Source organism: Varanus komodoensis, unplaced genomic scaffold (assembly GCF_004798865.1).
Source record: "Varanus komodoensis strain SLA01 unplaced genomic scaffold, ASM479886v1 scaffold1, whole genome shotgun sequence".
Taxonomy (NCBI): Eukaryota; Metazoa; Chordata; class Lepidosauria; order Squamata; family Varanidae; genus Varanus; species Varanus komodoensis.
This window is the reverse complement of record NW_025335268.1, coordinates 99,595,715-99,614,544: the sequence shown is the minus strand read 5'-3', so window position 1 is coordinate 99,614,544 and position 18,830 is coordinate 99,595,715. Positions and strand designations below refer to the sequence as shown.

Sequence of the window (18,830 nt, the reverse complement as noted above, 5' to 3'; positions counted from 1 at the left end):
GTGGAAATGCTACTTCTCCTTCTATCTTGCTGAATTCCTACCAGCAGTCCTTTGGTTTTGTAAGATGCTCTGATGTCATAGCTGTCTGCAGTGGCAGGTCAGATTGTCCTGTACATGTCTATCCGTCCTTGCCAGTTATTTCAGATTTTCCAGCCTTATATCTTCCCCTGCTTACGTTGTTCATTCATCTCACTCAAGCAACAGAGCATAAAATGTTGAAGTTGGGGAGGATAGAAGTGTTCAAGCTGATACAGTTTAAGCCATGGAGCTAAACTTGTTTGACTTCTTGTCATAGCAAAATGACTGAGTTCATTTTGCTATGGGTCACAGGGCACAAGGTTATATTAGCACAGAATTCTGCACCTCGAGAAGATATTTTGATTGTATCACATGGGCATTTTAAGGAACATCTTCTGTGGTGCAGTGGCTAAGAGTTTGGATATAATAAATATGGATTCAAATATGCTAGATTCAGATATGAAACTCAGTAGAGAGACTTGGGTAATGATATATCTCACAAGGTAGCTAAAACATAATTGAGAGTTTCCTGGATATAGGATCAGATTCAAATGCATCAATTTGCCACACAATGGCTTCCTATATCCTTAATGCACAAATCCAACAGGAATTGCCTTCTAAAAAGCAAGTATCTTTGCCACAGAGGAAAACTCCAAAGCACATTGCTAGAGTAGGCAGGGACAATGTTGATCTTTCACTAGCTCCCATTTTATCTATGGGTGCAATAAAAAACATTTCATCTACAGATGTGCAATAAATTGATGCTGATGTACCTTTAGACTACTTAACAGCCATATCCTTTTAGTGAAAGATGGCTCATTGCATAACCATGTGTGAATTAACAAATGTATTAACATATTTGTGCAAAATGTGACTTCATCAAAGAGCACGTGATAGAACAAAAGCAGCTGACAATCTGTGAAGTATAAATGGAATGAAATTTACAACATTCACGCACCCCTACTGATAGCCATGACAACATTATGCAGAATATATTTTTGTTTCGACTCGCTATTACTGGCTTGCAAGTGCTCAGGTCAGTGGTGTATTTTTCAAGAATGAAGCTATGCTAATGTAATTGTTTTGTTTCAATTCATGTTCAGAAAAATAGATTGCATACCCCTGCTCTCTCTCCCACTGTCTTTCACACACTCTTACAAATATATCACATTTTGAATCACATTATTTACATGAATAGTGGCTTTTCTGAGGGCCTGCAGCAATCCTCACACATTAAGGCAATATAGGAAAGGGCAAATTAGCAATGTTCACAATTGCCAGGGTTCTCCAAACATCAGCTTACTGTTCATCTTGTGCTTGATTCCTGATAACTGCTTGCATGGCACAAAACAAGACAGTTTGCAAATCAGGCAGTCGTGATTGGTGATGCAATCTCTCAAAATCTGTACAAGTTTTGCCCATATTGCCCATATGTGGTACCACATTTTCAGGTAGGTGGATATAGCCACAGCTTTAAAGCTTTTTTATATGCTTTCACCAAATAAGATACTTCTTTTATATCTAGGAGTATTTGGAATCTATTCTGCAAAAGGGTATGCAGTCATTCCCACAGCTCTCACACTTACTTAGATATTGTAATTATATTTTCTAAGTGTGATCTCAATATGTCGGCATAGTTAAGTGGAAGCAGTACCATGTCAGGTTCCACACAACATTGTTCCACACAGCTACTATAGGTCAACTTATGTAAACAACACAACAAGGGATGGAAGAGTGACCCACCCAGGCAGTATCACACTTGCTGTGTTGAAATCATACCAGCTTCCTCCAACAACACAGTACTTTCCATTGAAAACATGAATGCTTACAATCTATAGTACAATAGGCCATACAGACTACCCATGCCTTGGATAGGCTCCACATCTCCAATAGCCAGTCACAGAACAGCATAATGGGTCACACTATCTTTGGTGACCCAATAGCGCTCTGCTGTGACTGCTTATTGGAACATTGTCAGAAATAAACCAAAGTACTTGCTTCACAACTGCTACCCCCTTAGATGCGCTGACGGAGCATCCTTCTTGTCTTTTTCTTCTGAGTTATTCACTGAGATTAAGGCCTCAATGTATTCAAAGACAAAAAGTTCCACTCAGAATGTGAATATCACTCCTGCACAATCCATGATTGGTACTTCTCTTAATAAACAGTTCCTCAAACAAATAACTTGAGAAGCAGGTTATGCAGATGAGCACTTCCTCAGTAAGAAAAAGGGTAAAGACTGGGAACTGAGGAATGGTGAATAGGAAATAATGGTACTCACTTGCATATACCAGCATTTGGTCACCAAAAAATATTCTTCCACCCTTTTTTCAGTAAGAAGGAATTTCATACATCTACCTACATTCTCCTATTGCATAAATGTTGAGCACAGAATGTGGACAATCCACTCAAAAATGCATGGGTTGTAGTAAACTCAGTCTGTCTTGGGTTGCCAAGTATCCTGACATATCACATATCCGATCTCATTCTTACAACCGTCCAAGCAGAGGCACAGTTTAAAAGCTTCCTTTCTAGCTTAAAAGCAACATCAAAACATACAGGTACATCAAGCGGATATATTGGGTCTTTCAATATGTATTCCAGAATTCCTAGATACATTGAGTCTTTGAGCATGCAAAAGGACTGACATTTGGCTAGGCCTTTTCACACAATAACCACTTGGCACTGTAAAGAACTCCACATCGACAGCAGCTTTGCACCTGTAAATGTCATTGTGCCATCATCAGAGAAATAACATGAACCTGATGCCTTCTACTAACAAGGTAAAGGCTATATTCTGGTTATTATCTATGGGTACTGGTGCAGTGCCTCACAGAACACTTTCAAGTGTATTAAATTACTTCAGTTAGGCAATAGAAGGACCTGGGAACTATGTTATATTGTAGCACAGGAGACTAACACACTTTGTTCTAAGGTCCATTTGTGAATTTACTCACCAACAGAAAGCAGGAATGCTTCACCTACATAATTGTTGAGCCAAAGAACTTTCCCCACACCTTGCACATGCTTCAGTAACACAGAAACCCCAGGGGCAGCCTCACTGAGGAACAGTTACAAATCGATTCTGAGAGGTCTTGAGCTCCCTTGTCTGCTTTTCACACACAGTCCACAGCTCCGCACTGTGCTGCACAGACAAATCAGCCTGGGTGGGAGAGAATTGTTCTGGGTGATGCCTGCCTGAAGAGAAGCTGTGCAGCTACTGCTTTGCTGAGGGATCTCAGCATGCATTTTTTTAGAGTTGGGGGACCGATCTGTACAGATTCCTGCAATAATTGATCACTGACCTGGATGTATTCAGGAAATTTACAGATTCATCTCAGATGCTGTTTTGTATGCATCATTCATTCATTAATGTGCATGGTGCATTACAGGGCAGAATAAGACATGGTCATTCCCTTTTTAAAACACCTTATCACTTGCTTAAACTGAGAGGGAGTCGTGACACTGAAGCCAAGTGACAATTTATCTTAAGCTCGACAAGTCTAATTTTTACTGCTCAGTCACACTTTTTCTGGGAGGCAGGTGGCACAGTGGGTTAAACTGATAGGCCAAGGGTGCGGAATCTTTTTGAGCTCAAGGGCCAAATTCTATTTGAGAGGTGCTTTCAGGAGCTGCATTCCAGGGTTGAGGAGAGCTGACGTTTTCCCCATTCAAATTTTGAAATGGGGAAAATGTCAAAGCTAGAAAACTGCCATTGAAACTGCAGACAGGTGCAAACATAAGGCCTGAGAAAGAGTGATGACCATGTGGTGAACCCAGAAGGCCAGATTAGGACCTGTGGAGGCCTTTGACCCTGATGACCAAGTGTTAACTGCTGACGGGCTACTACAGGGCCCTTATTCCCCCTTCTTTAAAGCAGATTTGGACTGCTTAGTCCCTTCAATAAATAACAACTTGAAACAGAAGCTAAAGTGGGGCATACAGCCACTGCAGCCAAATCGCGGAATGCAATCTGCTATTTTCTTTGCTGCAACTTGTTAGGTTCTGCTACAGCTGATTCACATGAAAACTTGTAATTTTGTGTGTGTGTTGCTGCAGTTTTGTTCATTCCCTTTACCAGAGACCCTTCATAAATTATTGACAAACGTTAGCTTGTTTGGGAGAAGTAAATTAGGATCTTATATTCAAGCATCACAATAAGCTATTTCTTATTGCGTGTTTGGTTAGCTTCACCTGTGTGATGGAAAGAGCAAAGTGAGAGCAAACAGGCTGTGTGCACCAGCATGTGACTTGTTCACAGTAAGCAAAAAATCCTAACTTATCTTTAGATGTGAAGCCAACCAATATGGGACTTAAAATAGGAAGTATATGCTTCCAGTTGCATCAGAGGAAAGGGGAAGGGAAGCATTTGACTCTGTGGCTCTCACATAGCACCAACCCATGCCTTAGAATTACATCCGTGATGTAGCTCATATTTTATTGACACTTCCTTAGCATGAAAGAGTTGTTGATTTGAGGATATGTCCTAAAGTCATATGGATTGGGTAGTTCCAGAGCCCTATAGGTTGTTATATAAGAGATCCTTAGATGCTTCTTAAAATGAAGTCATATTTTAAGTTATTCTGACCTGTTTTGGACCCAGCAACATGACAGAAAGTGGTCAAGAACAATGTACCTTTTGGTCAATGCTGTACGCTAGAATCCAGTCCTCTTGCTTAGGATGAAAGAGCAGACTCTGGATATAGAAGTTCAGTCGATATTTTTGATAGGTGGCACCTTCATCGTTGCTGATGAGAATGCTACTTTCAATTTCAGGATCACTCAAGAGCATTATCTATACAATAAGAAGAAAAATATGGGGTAAAGGAAGATCAGCTAGCAATGCATCTAATACCTGCTTATTACTATTGCCATGTAGTTTGTAGTTAGGGCTTTCCATATCATGAATCGTGATGACAAACTGTAACCCAAGAATATATATATGCAACCACCATAAACATGGGCTAACTTTGTGATTTCCCTCTCCCATCCCTACACACACACACACACACACAATTTAATTGCTTGTAATGCCACAGTATCAGGGTTTGATCTGAGAATTTTAATTCTGCCTCTACAATTTTTCAATTCTTTTTCCACCAGATCTCAAGACTGAATGAAGCACATCTAACTTCAGTAATTTCATTGATTCGGAATTTCACTTTAACTCCGGATCTGTGCACACACACCAAACAAAATATTATACCGAGTGCATTTATTGCCTATTGCAAAATATTGAACTATTCCAGCTATGCTTCTGGTTAGTGTGGGTTTGTAAGGTAGCAAATGGACTTATGAAGAACAAACAAAATAGGAATGTTTTAACCTGGGCACAATACATTATCCCGGACTGTAAATTAAGTTAATACTAGGAACTTTCTAAAATTCCTGCGCTTTCCTTTGTATTGAATTTCTATACAGCCAAGCCTCCTAGGAGGCTCAGGGAACTCAAAAACCATTTGTGATATGGGGATTTGGAGAAGAGGGGATTCTGCGAAATCAGACTTAATCCTAAGGTAAGTTATCTGAAAGAAGTTCATTGAAAGAAAGTTTCCCATCCCCTTCTTTCCAATTCCTTTGCAGATCTTCCCCCATATCTCCATTCCTTGTCACACAGGAAGACCTCTCAGCCCTCCAGAGAAAATTTAGGGAACACTCATGGGTACAATAGAAATGACTGGATGGGAAAGTTGTAGGGCATTTTTTCTGTCTAAGCATACATAGGATTTTACCCTTACAAATACAAATAATTTTTGTATCCAAGCATACAAATAATTATTAAATCACCATGAAAAAAGAGATCACATGCAATCAAAAGTCAATAAAACAGGACTGAGTCAAACCAGCAAAAAGGTCATCCAGATGAATAGTGAACTGAGCAAGTAATTGACAGAGGGCTGAGTCAGCCAAAATTCTAACCAAAACCTAGACTTTTCAATGTTAGCTCAATCTGGCATTTGGACTGAACATCATTTTCCATGGTATTTTTATGTCTGCTGTGTATCCCTTTAAGCAAGATGGTGAAACATAAAATATAATAGAAAGTAAATAAGCATAGCTCTCATTACTGTGAACTTCTTCACAGTTCAGGGCATGGCCAAAGGTTATTGATTCCTTAATCAGGATACTTAAACTCATGAAATATAATTAGGATGACTATATATTCCAACATTCCAGAAGGTGGACACAATAGCTTATTGCAGCAGAAAACAACAAAAATGTCCATTCACATATACCCTGAGCTGCTGTCATGTGTGAACCAGGCATAATTTTTTAAACCCTGGGTTGTCAAGAATTGGTAAGCATGCTAGATCAATCATGTTGTTTGATCACTCCCTGTTGGCTTTTTCTCCCATGGGAACTAGACAAGCTAAGGATCTCTGGGTTGGTTAGTGTGATGTCCATACCTGGAAATCTGGGTTGTCTCTTCCCCAACAAGACAGAATTTAAATGCATGGTTAAACTCTGGGCACCAAATCTGATTTTTTTCAGGGGGAAAATACAACCCTGATACACAGTCTTTAGCATGTGCACTGCATGTTTAAAAATATCTGCAGCAAGAAAAACTTAATTCCATTCCCTCAAGGCATTCCACAGATGGGACAGATTTTCTTAATGTTCTATTTGGCATGGTTGCTTCTGCAATATTTACTCTTATAAATACATACATATATGTTGTTCTAATCTTGATAGTCATGATGAAAAGAGGCAAGAATAGTGAGCTACATAGCAAGGAGCTATGTGGGTGACTAAAGTCTATCTTTTATTTCCTTTGTATGTTCACACAGACTTTTACACAATTAGAATTCTTGTTAAGTAGAGACAATCCACCTTCAAGCACATATTTGCAGAGAATACATAGGGACTAGATCCTTACTTCTAATTTTTAAATGATAACTGGGTTTTGTAGTATGCCAAATTCTATGTCCAGTTTCAAATTCTGTACTTCTGCATTCATGGCATTCTTTGGAGTACGTAGTCACATCTATTGCATGGCAGTATATGTAGCAAGTATGCTCTTGTTTGCTTCCCCCATTTCATCCTTAAGTAGTCATCCAGTGGAGCTATTCTGGGTGGTCTGGGGACTGTTGATTCTTCTCCAGAGAATAGTGCCCTGGTGCCCTTAAAGGCCCATTGGGATGTTTTTGCATCACACTTTGATGATAAATTCTCCAGTCTCCACAGTTACTTCATGCTTCATGCAGTTCCAGCTGAGGTGTTTGACACTACCATCTACCAGTTTTATGTGATTAATTTCAGTTACGACAACCCTGATGACATACAGAAGATGCTTGGATCCAACTGCATGTTCTCAATCCTTGTCCCTCCTGGCTGATAAAAGAGGGTCTAACTGGGTGAGTCCAGGGGATGCTAAATGCATCTGAATGAATGGTTGGTTCCTAATTCACCTGAAAAGGGAGTATTGTGACAACTGCTGGAAAAAACGGGGAGCAAAGAAAAAGGGAAAAAAGGGGGGAAATGGTATTTGACAACTGTCACCTACTAGGAAATATCTTTCAAGTACTTGAAGAGCACTATCATATCTCCCATAACTCTTCTCTACCGAGGTTAAAAGTGCTCAGCTCTTCCACTGTCTCATCATAGAACTTTGTATCCAGTTCCTGAATCACACGTGTTGCCCCCTCTCCTTTTTTCCTAGGCCATCAGACCTAGGTTATGCCCTTGAAGCCCATAGCTTTGAAGCTTCGACTGTGGGCCTTGTGGAAACATAATGTGGAGGAGAAGGCAGAGACTGGTTTTTGGTACCTTCAGTTTGAGACTGTTGCTGACACTGTATTACATGGAGTGTCAGGAATTATTAGCAATGTAGCTACACAGTAAAACATTAGGGAATTGATATATCCTTCTGCTATGTACTAGCATTAAGGTCCTTGGCTTAGAGTAAGAGTCTGAGAGAAAAATCTCTAATCTAAAACATTACTTGTTGATAACCTGTAGTGACACTACAGGAAAAAAACTCTGGTATTCCCAAAGGGATCTCACTTTTAAAAGTAGCATCCTTCTGGAATGTTTTAATTCATGGCAATCATCAATTCTCTCATCTGCTGTGCAGATGTAAGCAAATGTTACTAATGCATGCTACAGATGTCTCTCTTATCCCCTGAATGTGAATAAATAGATCACGAAACAAAACAAGTCCCAGCTGGAAGCTTTTTCTTGAATCCTGAAAAGGTGATTTGGTTTTTCAAATGGGGATTAAAGGTAAAACCCTTTTTCTTTTATACTGCAAAATGGAAGCCCTTTGGGAAGCAAATAAAAAATAAGAGATCAAGGTTTTGTTTCTTTCTTGTATGCAGTTTTTGTCATGGTGGTTCTGGAGATCATGAAAAGGTGATAATTCCTATTGAACAAAGCTTGGTCAGAGTGAAGTTTCAAGAGTTTCAAAACTGATTTTAGTTCTGAACCTAAATGCTTCTAGTCTGATTTAGCCCATGCAGCTGCAGTAAAACTTTATGAAGAGGGATGTGCACATTTTATTCATTCATTTACAGTATTTCCATGCCATTCTACATCCAAGTGGATTCTGCAGTGATGAAAACCATAAGACTAAAACAAATTTTAAAAATAAAACACAAGATATTACAAACATTCATAAACAAAATACCAGCCTTTCCTGGCTGGTCAATAAGGAAAGACTTTCTGGAATAAGATTGCCTTTTGAAGGCACTGGAAACAGCAGAGTGTTGGGACCTGCCTGACCTCCCGAGGCAAGAAATTCCATGGAAATGGGCCCACCATACTGAAGATTCTTCTCCTGGTGCCTTCCAGTCAGGGCATGGGTCCATGTGGAACCACCAGGAGAATGTCCTCTGATGATCTCAGTACCTGGACAGATTGGTAGTGAAGAAGGCACTCTCTCAGGTATCACTGTCTCAAGTTGTTCAGGTCCTTGTATGCTAGTACTAAAAAGTTTAACTTGCCCTGGTAGTGAAAGATAGCCAGTACAGTTCCTTTACCAAAGGAGTTGCATACTGTAAAGAGGCAGCTCCTGAGAACTTCATTCTGCAATAATTCCCCCTTCAGAGCTGCCTTAAGGGCCACATACAGTGCACTGCAGTAATCAAGTCCAGAGGGTATTTGTCTGAGGCTGGTGCTCCTTCCCAACAAAACCAATCACTCCAGCAGATACTACAAACATCTGTATTCTAAACAGCTATACATGTACAGTCGGAACAGGATAGAAAGTTGATCCCTCATTCTAATGGACTACAGCCCACACTTTGCTTATGAACCCTCCGTGGCCACACCCCTGGAGGCAGGGCGCTGTGAACTCTGTCTTGCCATCATTCAGTCAATCGGGATTCCAGCTGTCCTAGTCTGCATGTGCACCTGTGAGAACGAGCATCCTCAAATCCCACTTGTCCCTGATCAGTTTGGTTCTCACACTCTATCTCAGAAGACTGAGTCTGTTCTCATGTTTACCCCAAAATGCCCTGTCCCCACACCTCTGTTTCATCTTCTCTCAGCACCGCATTATCTGGCCCATTCTTACTCTCACCATCTGTGACAGTGGGGAGTAAAGTTTGTTCTGCTGAAACCAGAAATAGCTCTTCATTGACGCTCTGGTTCTCATGAGAAGTTTCCTCCCCTTGCGTGTGCATATTGGAGCTGATACCACTCTGGCAAAGCTATCCCTGTCCAGGAGGAGAACAAATCAGAAATGATAAAAGGTACCCCAAGACACCATGGTCATTTGAGACTGATAGAGATGGATCTAGGAATACCTCCAGGCCAAGGACCTGGTCTTTCAGGGGTGAGTGAAACTCCATCCAGAACACATAATAAACCAGGACTTGAAAACCACTCACTTACAGCCCTTTTGTCTTGCCAGGGTTCAGCTTCAGTTTACTGGCCTTCATTTAGCCCAGTCTTCTGCAACTTGGTGGCCTTCAGAGGCATTTGGACTGCAATTGTGGAATTTTCATCCAACAGGGACATTCACTGGGAATTCTAGGTGTAGCCATCCAAACATGTCTGGAAGGCACAAGGTTGGGGAAGGCTGATCTAGCCCATCACTTATTCCAGACACTGATCTAGGATTTGCACAGCCTCTGCAATACATGGAAATGGAATTATGTGTCATCTGCTCACAGATGGCACTTGGTTCCAGTTTCCTAATGACCACTCCCAGTGATTTCATATAGATGTTAAATATACTTGGGGACAGAATGGTGCACAGTGAGTCCAACTGAGCTCAATTGCCAGGGCTTTGAGGAATAGTCACCCAACATTACTTTCTGGAATTGACCCCTCAAGTAAGACTGGAAATAATGAAGTACTAGTTCTCCTTTCCTCAGCACTGGTTAGGCCTTATCTGGAGTGCTGTGTCCATTTCTAGGCACCACACTTTAAGAGAGATGCAGACAAGCTGGAAAAGGTTCAGAGAGGGCCAATTGGGTGTTTTAAAGAGAGATTAGACAAATTCATGGAAGAGAAGCCTATCAATAACTACGGTCTTGATACTTTCCACGACCAGAGACAATAGCCTGTGTGGAACAGATGCTGAGCAACTTGGACAGAAGGGGGCTGTTGAATTCATCCTGATTGCAGTGGTTCACCACTGTGCAAACAGAAAGGTGGACTAGATGGACCATTGGTTGGATGCAGCATGGCTTTTCTTATACTAGACTGATGCTCAACAGCTGATCCTGAAGGGTTATCTCTGACCACCAGGCTTTAAGTCTGTTCAACAGAGTTTGCTCTTCAGTCCTAGCTACTCATTACATGGGTAAGAACATGGCACAGACTGGCAATGTTTTGAATCCTTTTCCTTCACTTTGACAGCTTGAATACAATCTCTTCTCCACTGATAGTCAATTGATGCAGCAGTTTCTATGCCATCTAGGCCAAGTTCAAAACTGTCATCTGCAACCTAACTCTTGCTAAAGCCTGGCACATAGTCACAGAGAAAAGGACCCATAAAATAGAAATAGGTTTTCTCCTATTACTGAAATTAAGGCTAGACTTGTCTCCTCCATGGCTGTCAACAGAAACCCAAAAGAGTCAGTGTCTTTTAAATTCTACATATTATACATACCATGGGAATTGGAATCAAAGCTGGCATTCAGTGTGAATCGAAATGAAGGCATCAACCAAGTGTTTAGAACGGAGGCAGAATCCAGGATATGGCTGGCAGATTATCTAGACTAGAAATGAAGACCATGCTTCATCCTGAGGGCTGGATTCCATTTCAGAGAAGCTTGGGAGAGCACATTGCAGTGGTGGGTAAGATTAAGGAAAAAATGCTAAGGGGAAAGCAGGAAGGACAAAAAGTTTCAAATGCCCTTGCATTTATCTTAAAATTTGTACTAAGCCTTAGAGAGCATTAGAATGGTAAAAAGCAAGAGATGAGAAACTACCAAAAATCAGTGGCTTGAGTACAGTGGGATGAGCCATTTGGTCAAACCCAAGAGCCAGACTGAGACTCCAGGCCTGCAATTCAATACTCCTTCAGAGCAAAGCCTTTCTAATCCCAAAGATGAGCAATTCTCAACGTCTTTGCATTACCAGGGCAAGTATCAGTTTCATTTTGTTAGGAACAAAAGAATCAGAAGTCCACTGTGAGGAAACAGCTCATGTGCCCAGAGATCCCCTCCTTTAATATAACTTCTTATATTTCTTTCTTCCACAACAAATAAACTCCCAACAAAATAAAACAAAAACAAAGCCTTATGTTTGAGGAAACAATGCTTTACATTTGTCAAGGAGAAAAGCTGTCTCTTCTCCTCATGAGTCTTCAGTAAAGGATCCACCCCATTAGTGATTTAGATTAATCTCTTTTCATTAACAGCCAATAAACAAACACCAGCAACAACATGGTTCTGTGCCAGTCCCAGCACCACCATTTATAATTGCCATAAGAAACACCAGTGTTGTCAAATATAATTTATAGGCTTTTAAGATCTAATCATTTCCTATAATATTAGATTAAATGGCACCTTTTATTAAAGAGGAAATTATGTTTCACCTTCCTACTTTCTAGAATGTTTTATTGTATATTGCTCCCCCACACCCCTTTAGATTAGCAAAGGTACACAGTACACAGTTGGAAGAAGTCTTGCAAATGCACTCGCATGGAATAAGACTTTCCTTCCATTGCTGAATTATGGCTGTGGAAACTGTCCTGTGACTGCTAAACAAGGGCACAGTCTAGACAGGATACCTGAAGCAATTCCCGCGAGGCAGAAGGATCCTGCTGGAACAGAAATGAATAACACAAGCCCTGTAGGCTGCATGGGAATGAGTGTGATGGCCTCCAAGTCCTGCTGGTGCCTACAAGTGTTTCCTGACTTACTTTTATTTATTTTAAATGCATGCTTTAGAGCACATGCTCCTAGAGCACATGGGGATGCTTTCTTAGAAAATGGATCACTATATTTTAAGCTGATCTCTAGGATATATTTTAATACTACTTATTTATAAATAAAAGTCTATTCAAGGTAGTCATGTGCAGAGTTTAATTAATCATGTCCCAACTTCATGTAAAGATTGCTTCTCCATTCATATCCAACAAATTCCTTTTTTTTGAAGAATCCAGATGATTTCTTGGTTTCTTTAGGTAGGAATTTCATCAGCCAAGGAAAGTGCTGATTAGCTACTTGATACAAGGTAATTTCCTGACTAGACATAATCCAGCTGAGCTCAGTTTCAGATATCTTATTCAATTTCCATCTTTTTTAGCATAAAGTTTTAAAATTTCCCTGTAGTCCAGACTTCTAGAGAACCCATTGTTATACTTTCTAACCTCTTCTCTAGGCAAAAGTAGCCAGTATTTTAAATTGGTATTGAGCAGCTATATATTTTAATTTTTATTTTACTCCAGAGCTTAAAGGCCACCCTACCCTCTGTTACAACTCCAGCCTCTATCAGGCCCATCATGACTGCACAGACCTGCCTTCAAGATTTGTTTGCTCCCTTGTAGCTCTGTCCTTCATTGAGATAGATCAAGATCAAGAGCAAAATTATCCTGCTGTATGATATCAACAGTTCAAATCATCCTTCCACAGCTGCAGTGTGTGAATTGGGAGCCTGGGCAATTCATGGCACTTACTGTTCATTTGCATGCACATTCAAGACACCACACTAATCGGCTTGGGTCAGTTTCTCCAATTAGAACCAAATTCCACACTTTTCCATAACAGTTGCCCAACTTAGGGATTCTATCACCTTTCCAGCTTTGGATAAAAAATTGTCTAGCAGCCAAGAGCTAAATAAATAAATAAAGGATCATCTTGCAAATATTTAATGTTGAATTAAGTATAAACTGTATCTAGAGTGATTCATTGGTTAGTGATTTTATTAATTTTATTTTCAATCACTGCCTAGAAGTGTTGGACAAGTGGGCATGTTCACCGATAGTGAGGGTACATACCTAAGGCTCCACACAGTAATGTACTCCCATCTCTTTAAGAACTTGCCACAATTTATTGTGTTCTACACAATCAAAGGCTTTAACATAGTCAATGAAGCAGAGGTAGATGCATTTCTGGAACTCCCTAGCTTTCTCCATGATCCAGCATATCTTAGCAAGTTGATCTCTAGTTCTTTTGCCTCTTCGAAACCCTGTCTGTACTTCTGGTAGTTCTCAGTCCACATCCTGCTGGAGCCTAGATTGCAGGATTTTTAGCGTGACTTTGCTAGCATGTGAAATGAGTGCAATGGTGCGGTAGCTTGAACATTCTTTGGCATTGCCCTTCTTTGGAATTGGAATGTAAACTGACCTTTTCCAATTCTGTGCCCACTGTTGAGTTTTCCAAATTTGCTGGCATATTGAATGTAGCACTTTACATTCAATATGCCAACACCATCTTTTAGGATTCTGAATAGCTCAGCTGGAATACTGTCTCCTTCACTAGCTTTGTTGTTGCTAAAACTTCCTAAGGCCCTTTTGACTTCACATTCCAGGATATTTGGCTCATGGTCAGTGACCACCCCAAGGTGCTATTCTCTGGAATTCTGCATTCAATTGGGTGTATCTTTCCCTTTCCCCCTTGCCTTTCACTTCTCTTCTTTCCTCAGCTATTTGTAAAGCTTCCTCAAACAGCCATTTTGTTTTCTTGCATTTCTTTTTCTTTGGTATGGTTTTAGTTGCTACCTCTTGTACAATGTTGCAAACCTCCATCCATAGTTCTTCAGGCACTCTGTCTATCAGATCTAATTCCTTAAATCTATTTGTCACCTCTACTGTATATTCATCAGGGATATGATTTAGGTCATACCTGAGTGGCCTAGTGCTTTTCCCTACTTTCTTCAATTTAAGCCTAAATTTTGCAACAAGAAGCTCATGATCTGAGCCACAGTCAGCTCCTGGTCTAGTTTTCACTGACTGTATAGAACTTCTCCATCTTTGGCTTCAGAGCACATAGTCAATCTGATTTCTGTGTTGACCGTCTGGTGATGTCCATGTGTAGAGTCACATTGGGTTGTTGGAAAGAGTGTTTGCTATGACCATCATATTCTCTTGACAAAATTCTACCAGCCTGTCCCTTGCTTCATTTTGTACTCCAAGGCCAAACTTGCCTGTTATTCTGGTTATCTTTTGGCTTCCTACTTTAGCATTCCAATTCCCCATGATGATAATGACATCATTTTTAGTGTTAATTCTAGAAGGTGTTGTAGGCCTTCATAGAACTGGTCAACTTCAGCCTCTTCAGCACCAGTGGCTGGGGCATAGACTTGGACTACTGTGATGCTGAATGGTTTGCCTTGGATTCAAACTGAAATCATTCTGTCACTTTGGAGACTGCTTTTCCTACTCTTTTATTGACTATGAAGGCTACTCCATTTCTTCTGAGGGATTCTTGCCCACAGTAGTATAGGACAGAGAAATGGAATGAAATCTTCCATGATAGAAACAGAAAAGTCTGGCAAGGTTTTGCTCCATATTGAAATTTGTATATTCCCTTTATCTATGCATAGTAAGTCAAAGTTTAGCATTAACCTGTATCAACCTTCATGCTTATACCTTTCCCTTTCCTTTGTTGGCATGGCTATATGAGAAGGAAAGCATGTTGCATCCAAACCCTATATGTTAATAATAGTTTGTTTAAATAAACTTAAACTATGGTTTGTAGTTGGTTAATTTCAATAAACAATCATTAACAATTGACAGAATAGGAAGGTTCAGATAACACAGTAAACAGTGGATAATCCAATGCTTCTGAACTCCTCTTTTAGCATTATGTGCTATTCACCAGTCAAACATCAAAAACAGGGACAGGTGAAATATATGGATAAAAGTCCTCGAAATATAAAACTGGTGTTTCTTGTGAATGCAATGTATCACAGCCCAGTTCAGGACAGTGAGGTCTACCTTAACAAGGCCTTCTCCATTCCAAGCCTGCAATTAGAGAATTGCACACACAAACTATGAAACTAGTTCACCAGATTTCTTCCTGCTATTGACTGCAGAATACAAGCATAAATTCTTAAATATCTTGGTTGTCCACACAGCAGCAGCTCTGACAAAAAGAAAATCTACATTCTTTTTGATTGAGAAAGAACCATAAAGGGACTTTTCTATGACTGCCTCCATCTGTCCTATTATTCACCCCCACCCCAGCCCAAAATAAATTTCAAGTGCAAATAATTTCAGTCTGCTTCTTTAAACCGGCGCCGGAAAGTTTTATAGATACAATATCCATAACAATATCATTGCTGAATATCATTAGCAGGAAGCCTCTTAGCAAGTGAAAAAAGCATACAGAAATAAATGTCTTTTTGTTCCCAGGATTAAATGGAGGGCATTAAATGTTTGTGTACAGGCAGCCAGTTGGAAGGGAAGGCGGGGTTCAGAATAGACTCCCCAGGTTAGCCTGACTTGCTTTATTTTTTTTAGCAGAAAACCTCAGGACCATTCTGACATTGGAATCACTGCTGCGCTAAAGAAGATATGTTCTGCTTGGCACAACAGCAGCCTCTTCATCATTAACAGAGCATGCTGCTGTGCTTTGAGTGTTTTTTAAAATAATGTTGCCTCTGAAAAATGTCTGGAAGGAACAGTACCGTTGGGATTGATGTGCACTGCTTCTCCATGATCTCAAAAGCAAGGGTGCAGGGTAAGCAGTGAAGAAGCATCTGCTTCAACAGAAAATTGCCCAACTACAAACTCAAGCTGCATTCACCCTTCCTTTCAGGTGATCCTTTTAGACATTCTGAAAGTGTATCAACTGAACAGGTTGAAAGGAGAACCAAGAAAGGGCTTGCAGGTCCTATCACCCCTGACTCCAGTGTATAAGTTAGCTCTGAATCTGGTACCTTGCATTTTTTAAAGTCCTAGGGCAGCCTGGCTGCAATGCATAGGCTTCATGTTTGTAGTTTTGTTCCACCCTCCATGCTATGAAGTGACTTGCTTCTGGATGTAGCAGAATAATTTGAATCACATCCAGGTTAAAGAGAAGCAAACTGAAGGCTGCCCTTCTCCCGAATGGACCTTTCAGACTACGTGCTCAGATGCATACCACTCACATCAGAACTGCACACATTGTGAAGACTAGCAGTTTGAAGAAAAGAATTGCTGGCTTCTCCTGTTCCTTTATGTACTAACTTCCACATGCAGGGAATTTTCAATCCGCCACCAATCTACCACTGGTTCCCAGAAGTACACCTACCTCAGATCTTGAATCACATTCTTAGAGAAAACAGGCAAAATTCAAAAAACTGGAGCACCCAGCCCAGTTTCATCTGCTATCAGTGAACAAAACACTCTGACTATGGATGTTTATATGCATCCAGGGTAAGGCACCAAGGCATTACTTCTTTTATAATATTTTTATTACCATGTTTTAAAAAAACATTTAACAAGGATCCTCCAAACTCACGCCATTCTAAACATATTGCCTTATCGGATTGGAGTATAATATCAGGCATAAGCCTTGATTTGTTACGTGCTATAACTTCACATTAATACCTAATCCTCCCATCTTTTGTGATCTACACCATCTTTTAAAATTTATCCTTGCTTTTATATCTCTGTTACAACACTTGCTAATCATATCTTGCCGTTCTTTCAAATCTTTATCTGATATTTTAATTGGTAACATCAAAACCAAGAAATTTATCTTAGGTAAAATTTTCACTTTAAATACTACTATTCTACCAAACCATGATAATACTATCTTCCTAAATTCATTTATTTTCTCTTTTATTTCATGTTTCAGTGTATCAAAATTAACCTCCTTTTTTGTAACATTTATGTCTAAATACTTAACTCTACACATCTTAACTTGAAATTTATTCCTAATCTTTTCCTTCTCTTTGTCACCGTTAAATAACATCTATGATTTATCCCAGTGTATCTGTAAATGCTTTCTCTCTCTAAATTCTTCTAAATGTATTTTATAAAATCAGATGGATTCTTTATTGTTAACAAAGTGTTATCAGCAAATAAACTAATCTTAATTTCATTCTCAGAACCTATACTTCTTATTATATTAACATTCCTAGTACTATTTGCTAATTCTATACCTAAGCAAACAATATTTGGGAAAGGGGACATCCTTGTCTACTATCTCAGCCCAGGTATACCATCATTTACTATCACATTTGCAAAAATTTCCTGATTTATTATGCATTTAAATCATATCCTGAATCCGAATGCTTCTATTAGAATCTTTATTGTTGGCCATTCCATTCAATCAAAAGCTTTTAAAATATCCAATGCTGATATGGCAGCTTTTAAGTTTTCCTTACATATAACCTATAATCTATTCAAAACTCTTCTGGTCAGATCTGCCTAGCTGTCTGCCCACTATAAAACCACTTTGATTAATTTTAATATATTTATCAATGAATTTATTCATTCTGTTTGCAAATATTGCTGTAAAATTGCATTTATCAAAGATATAAGTCTATATGAGCCTGGATCTGTCAGATCATCATTAGTTTTAGAAATTAAAACTATTGAATCATATTTTCAAGATGTTGGCATTTTTTCTCCTTCCGATACTTTATTGAACAAAGGTTTTAATTTTGGAATCAACATCTTTTTAAAAACTTTAAAATACTTTGATCCTAATCCATCTATCCCAGGAGCTTTCCCTACTTCTATCTCTTTTATCCATTCCTCTTTGACTAATTGTTCCATTAAATCTCCTTCCATCTGTTATTATTCCCAACAACTTTCTCTATACACAGCCTAATTTTATCCAATAATAATTTTACCTTAATACAATTTAGCAAAGAACAAAACAAAAACAAATTCCAATTTTAGTTTTGTTATATTACACTTTTTGCCATTTTCATCATTAACTATTCCAATTACTTTCTTGGTGGTGGTGGTGGTGGTTTTTAGTTGTTCAGCCCTGGCCAGCAATTTTGAATTCTTGTTACTAAATCCAAACTATTCCCTCTTCAAATATATTAAAATCCTCTGTATTTTTCAAACTATATGTTTTGCAACTTTTTTTAGCCTGTACTTTTGCTAATTTTTTTCATTTTTTCTCCAATGTGGAGTTCTCCAATGGTTTTACTCCAATGGTGAGTAAATTCCCCCTTGACCTAGAAAGTTTTGAAGAACTTCAGGCCAGTAGCAAATATTCCTTTCCTGGGAAATGTTCTTGAGAGGGTCTTGCCAATCCACTCCAGGCACTCTTTAATGAGACTGATTATCTGGATCCATTTCAATCAAGATCCAGGCCTGGTTTTGGCAAGGAAATAGTCTAGGTTGCCCTGTATAATGACCTATCCTGTGATAGAGACAGAGGGAATGCGGACATGTTGACATTGCTGGACCTCTTCGCAGCTTTCAATACCATCAATTATGGTGTCCTCCTGGGGGATGGCTACCTGAG

The 18,830-nt window shown here is 39.4% G+C and overlaps 1 protein-coding gene across 1 annotated transcript in view; it reads right to left on the bottom strand.

Moving 5' to 3' along the window:
- The window catches only part of LOC123027410 (VPS10 domain-containing receptor SorCS3), a 597,507-nt gene that overhangs the window by 224,537 nt on the left and 354,140 nt on the right, over nucleotides 1-18,830 (bottom strand). Inside the window, exon 7 of the mRNA XM_044438273.1 lies at nucleotides 4,655-4,813. Within this exon, the coding sequence (XP_044294208.1) occupies nucleotides 4,655-4,813 (159 nt within the window). The remainder of the gene's footprint in view (nucleotides 1-4,654; nucleotides 4,814-18,830) is intronic.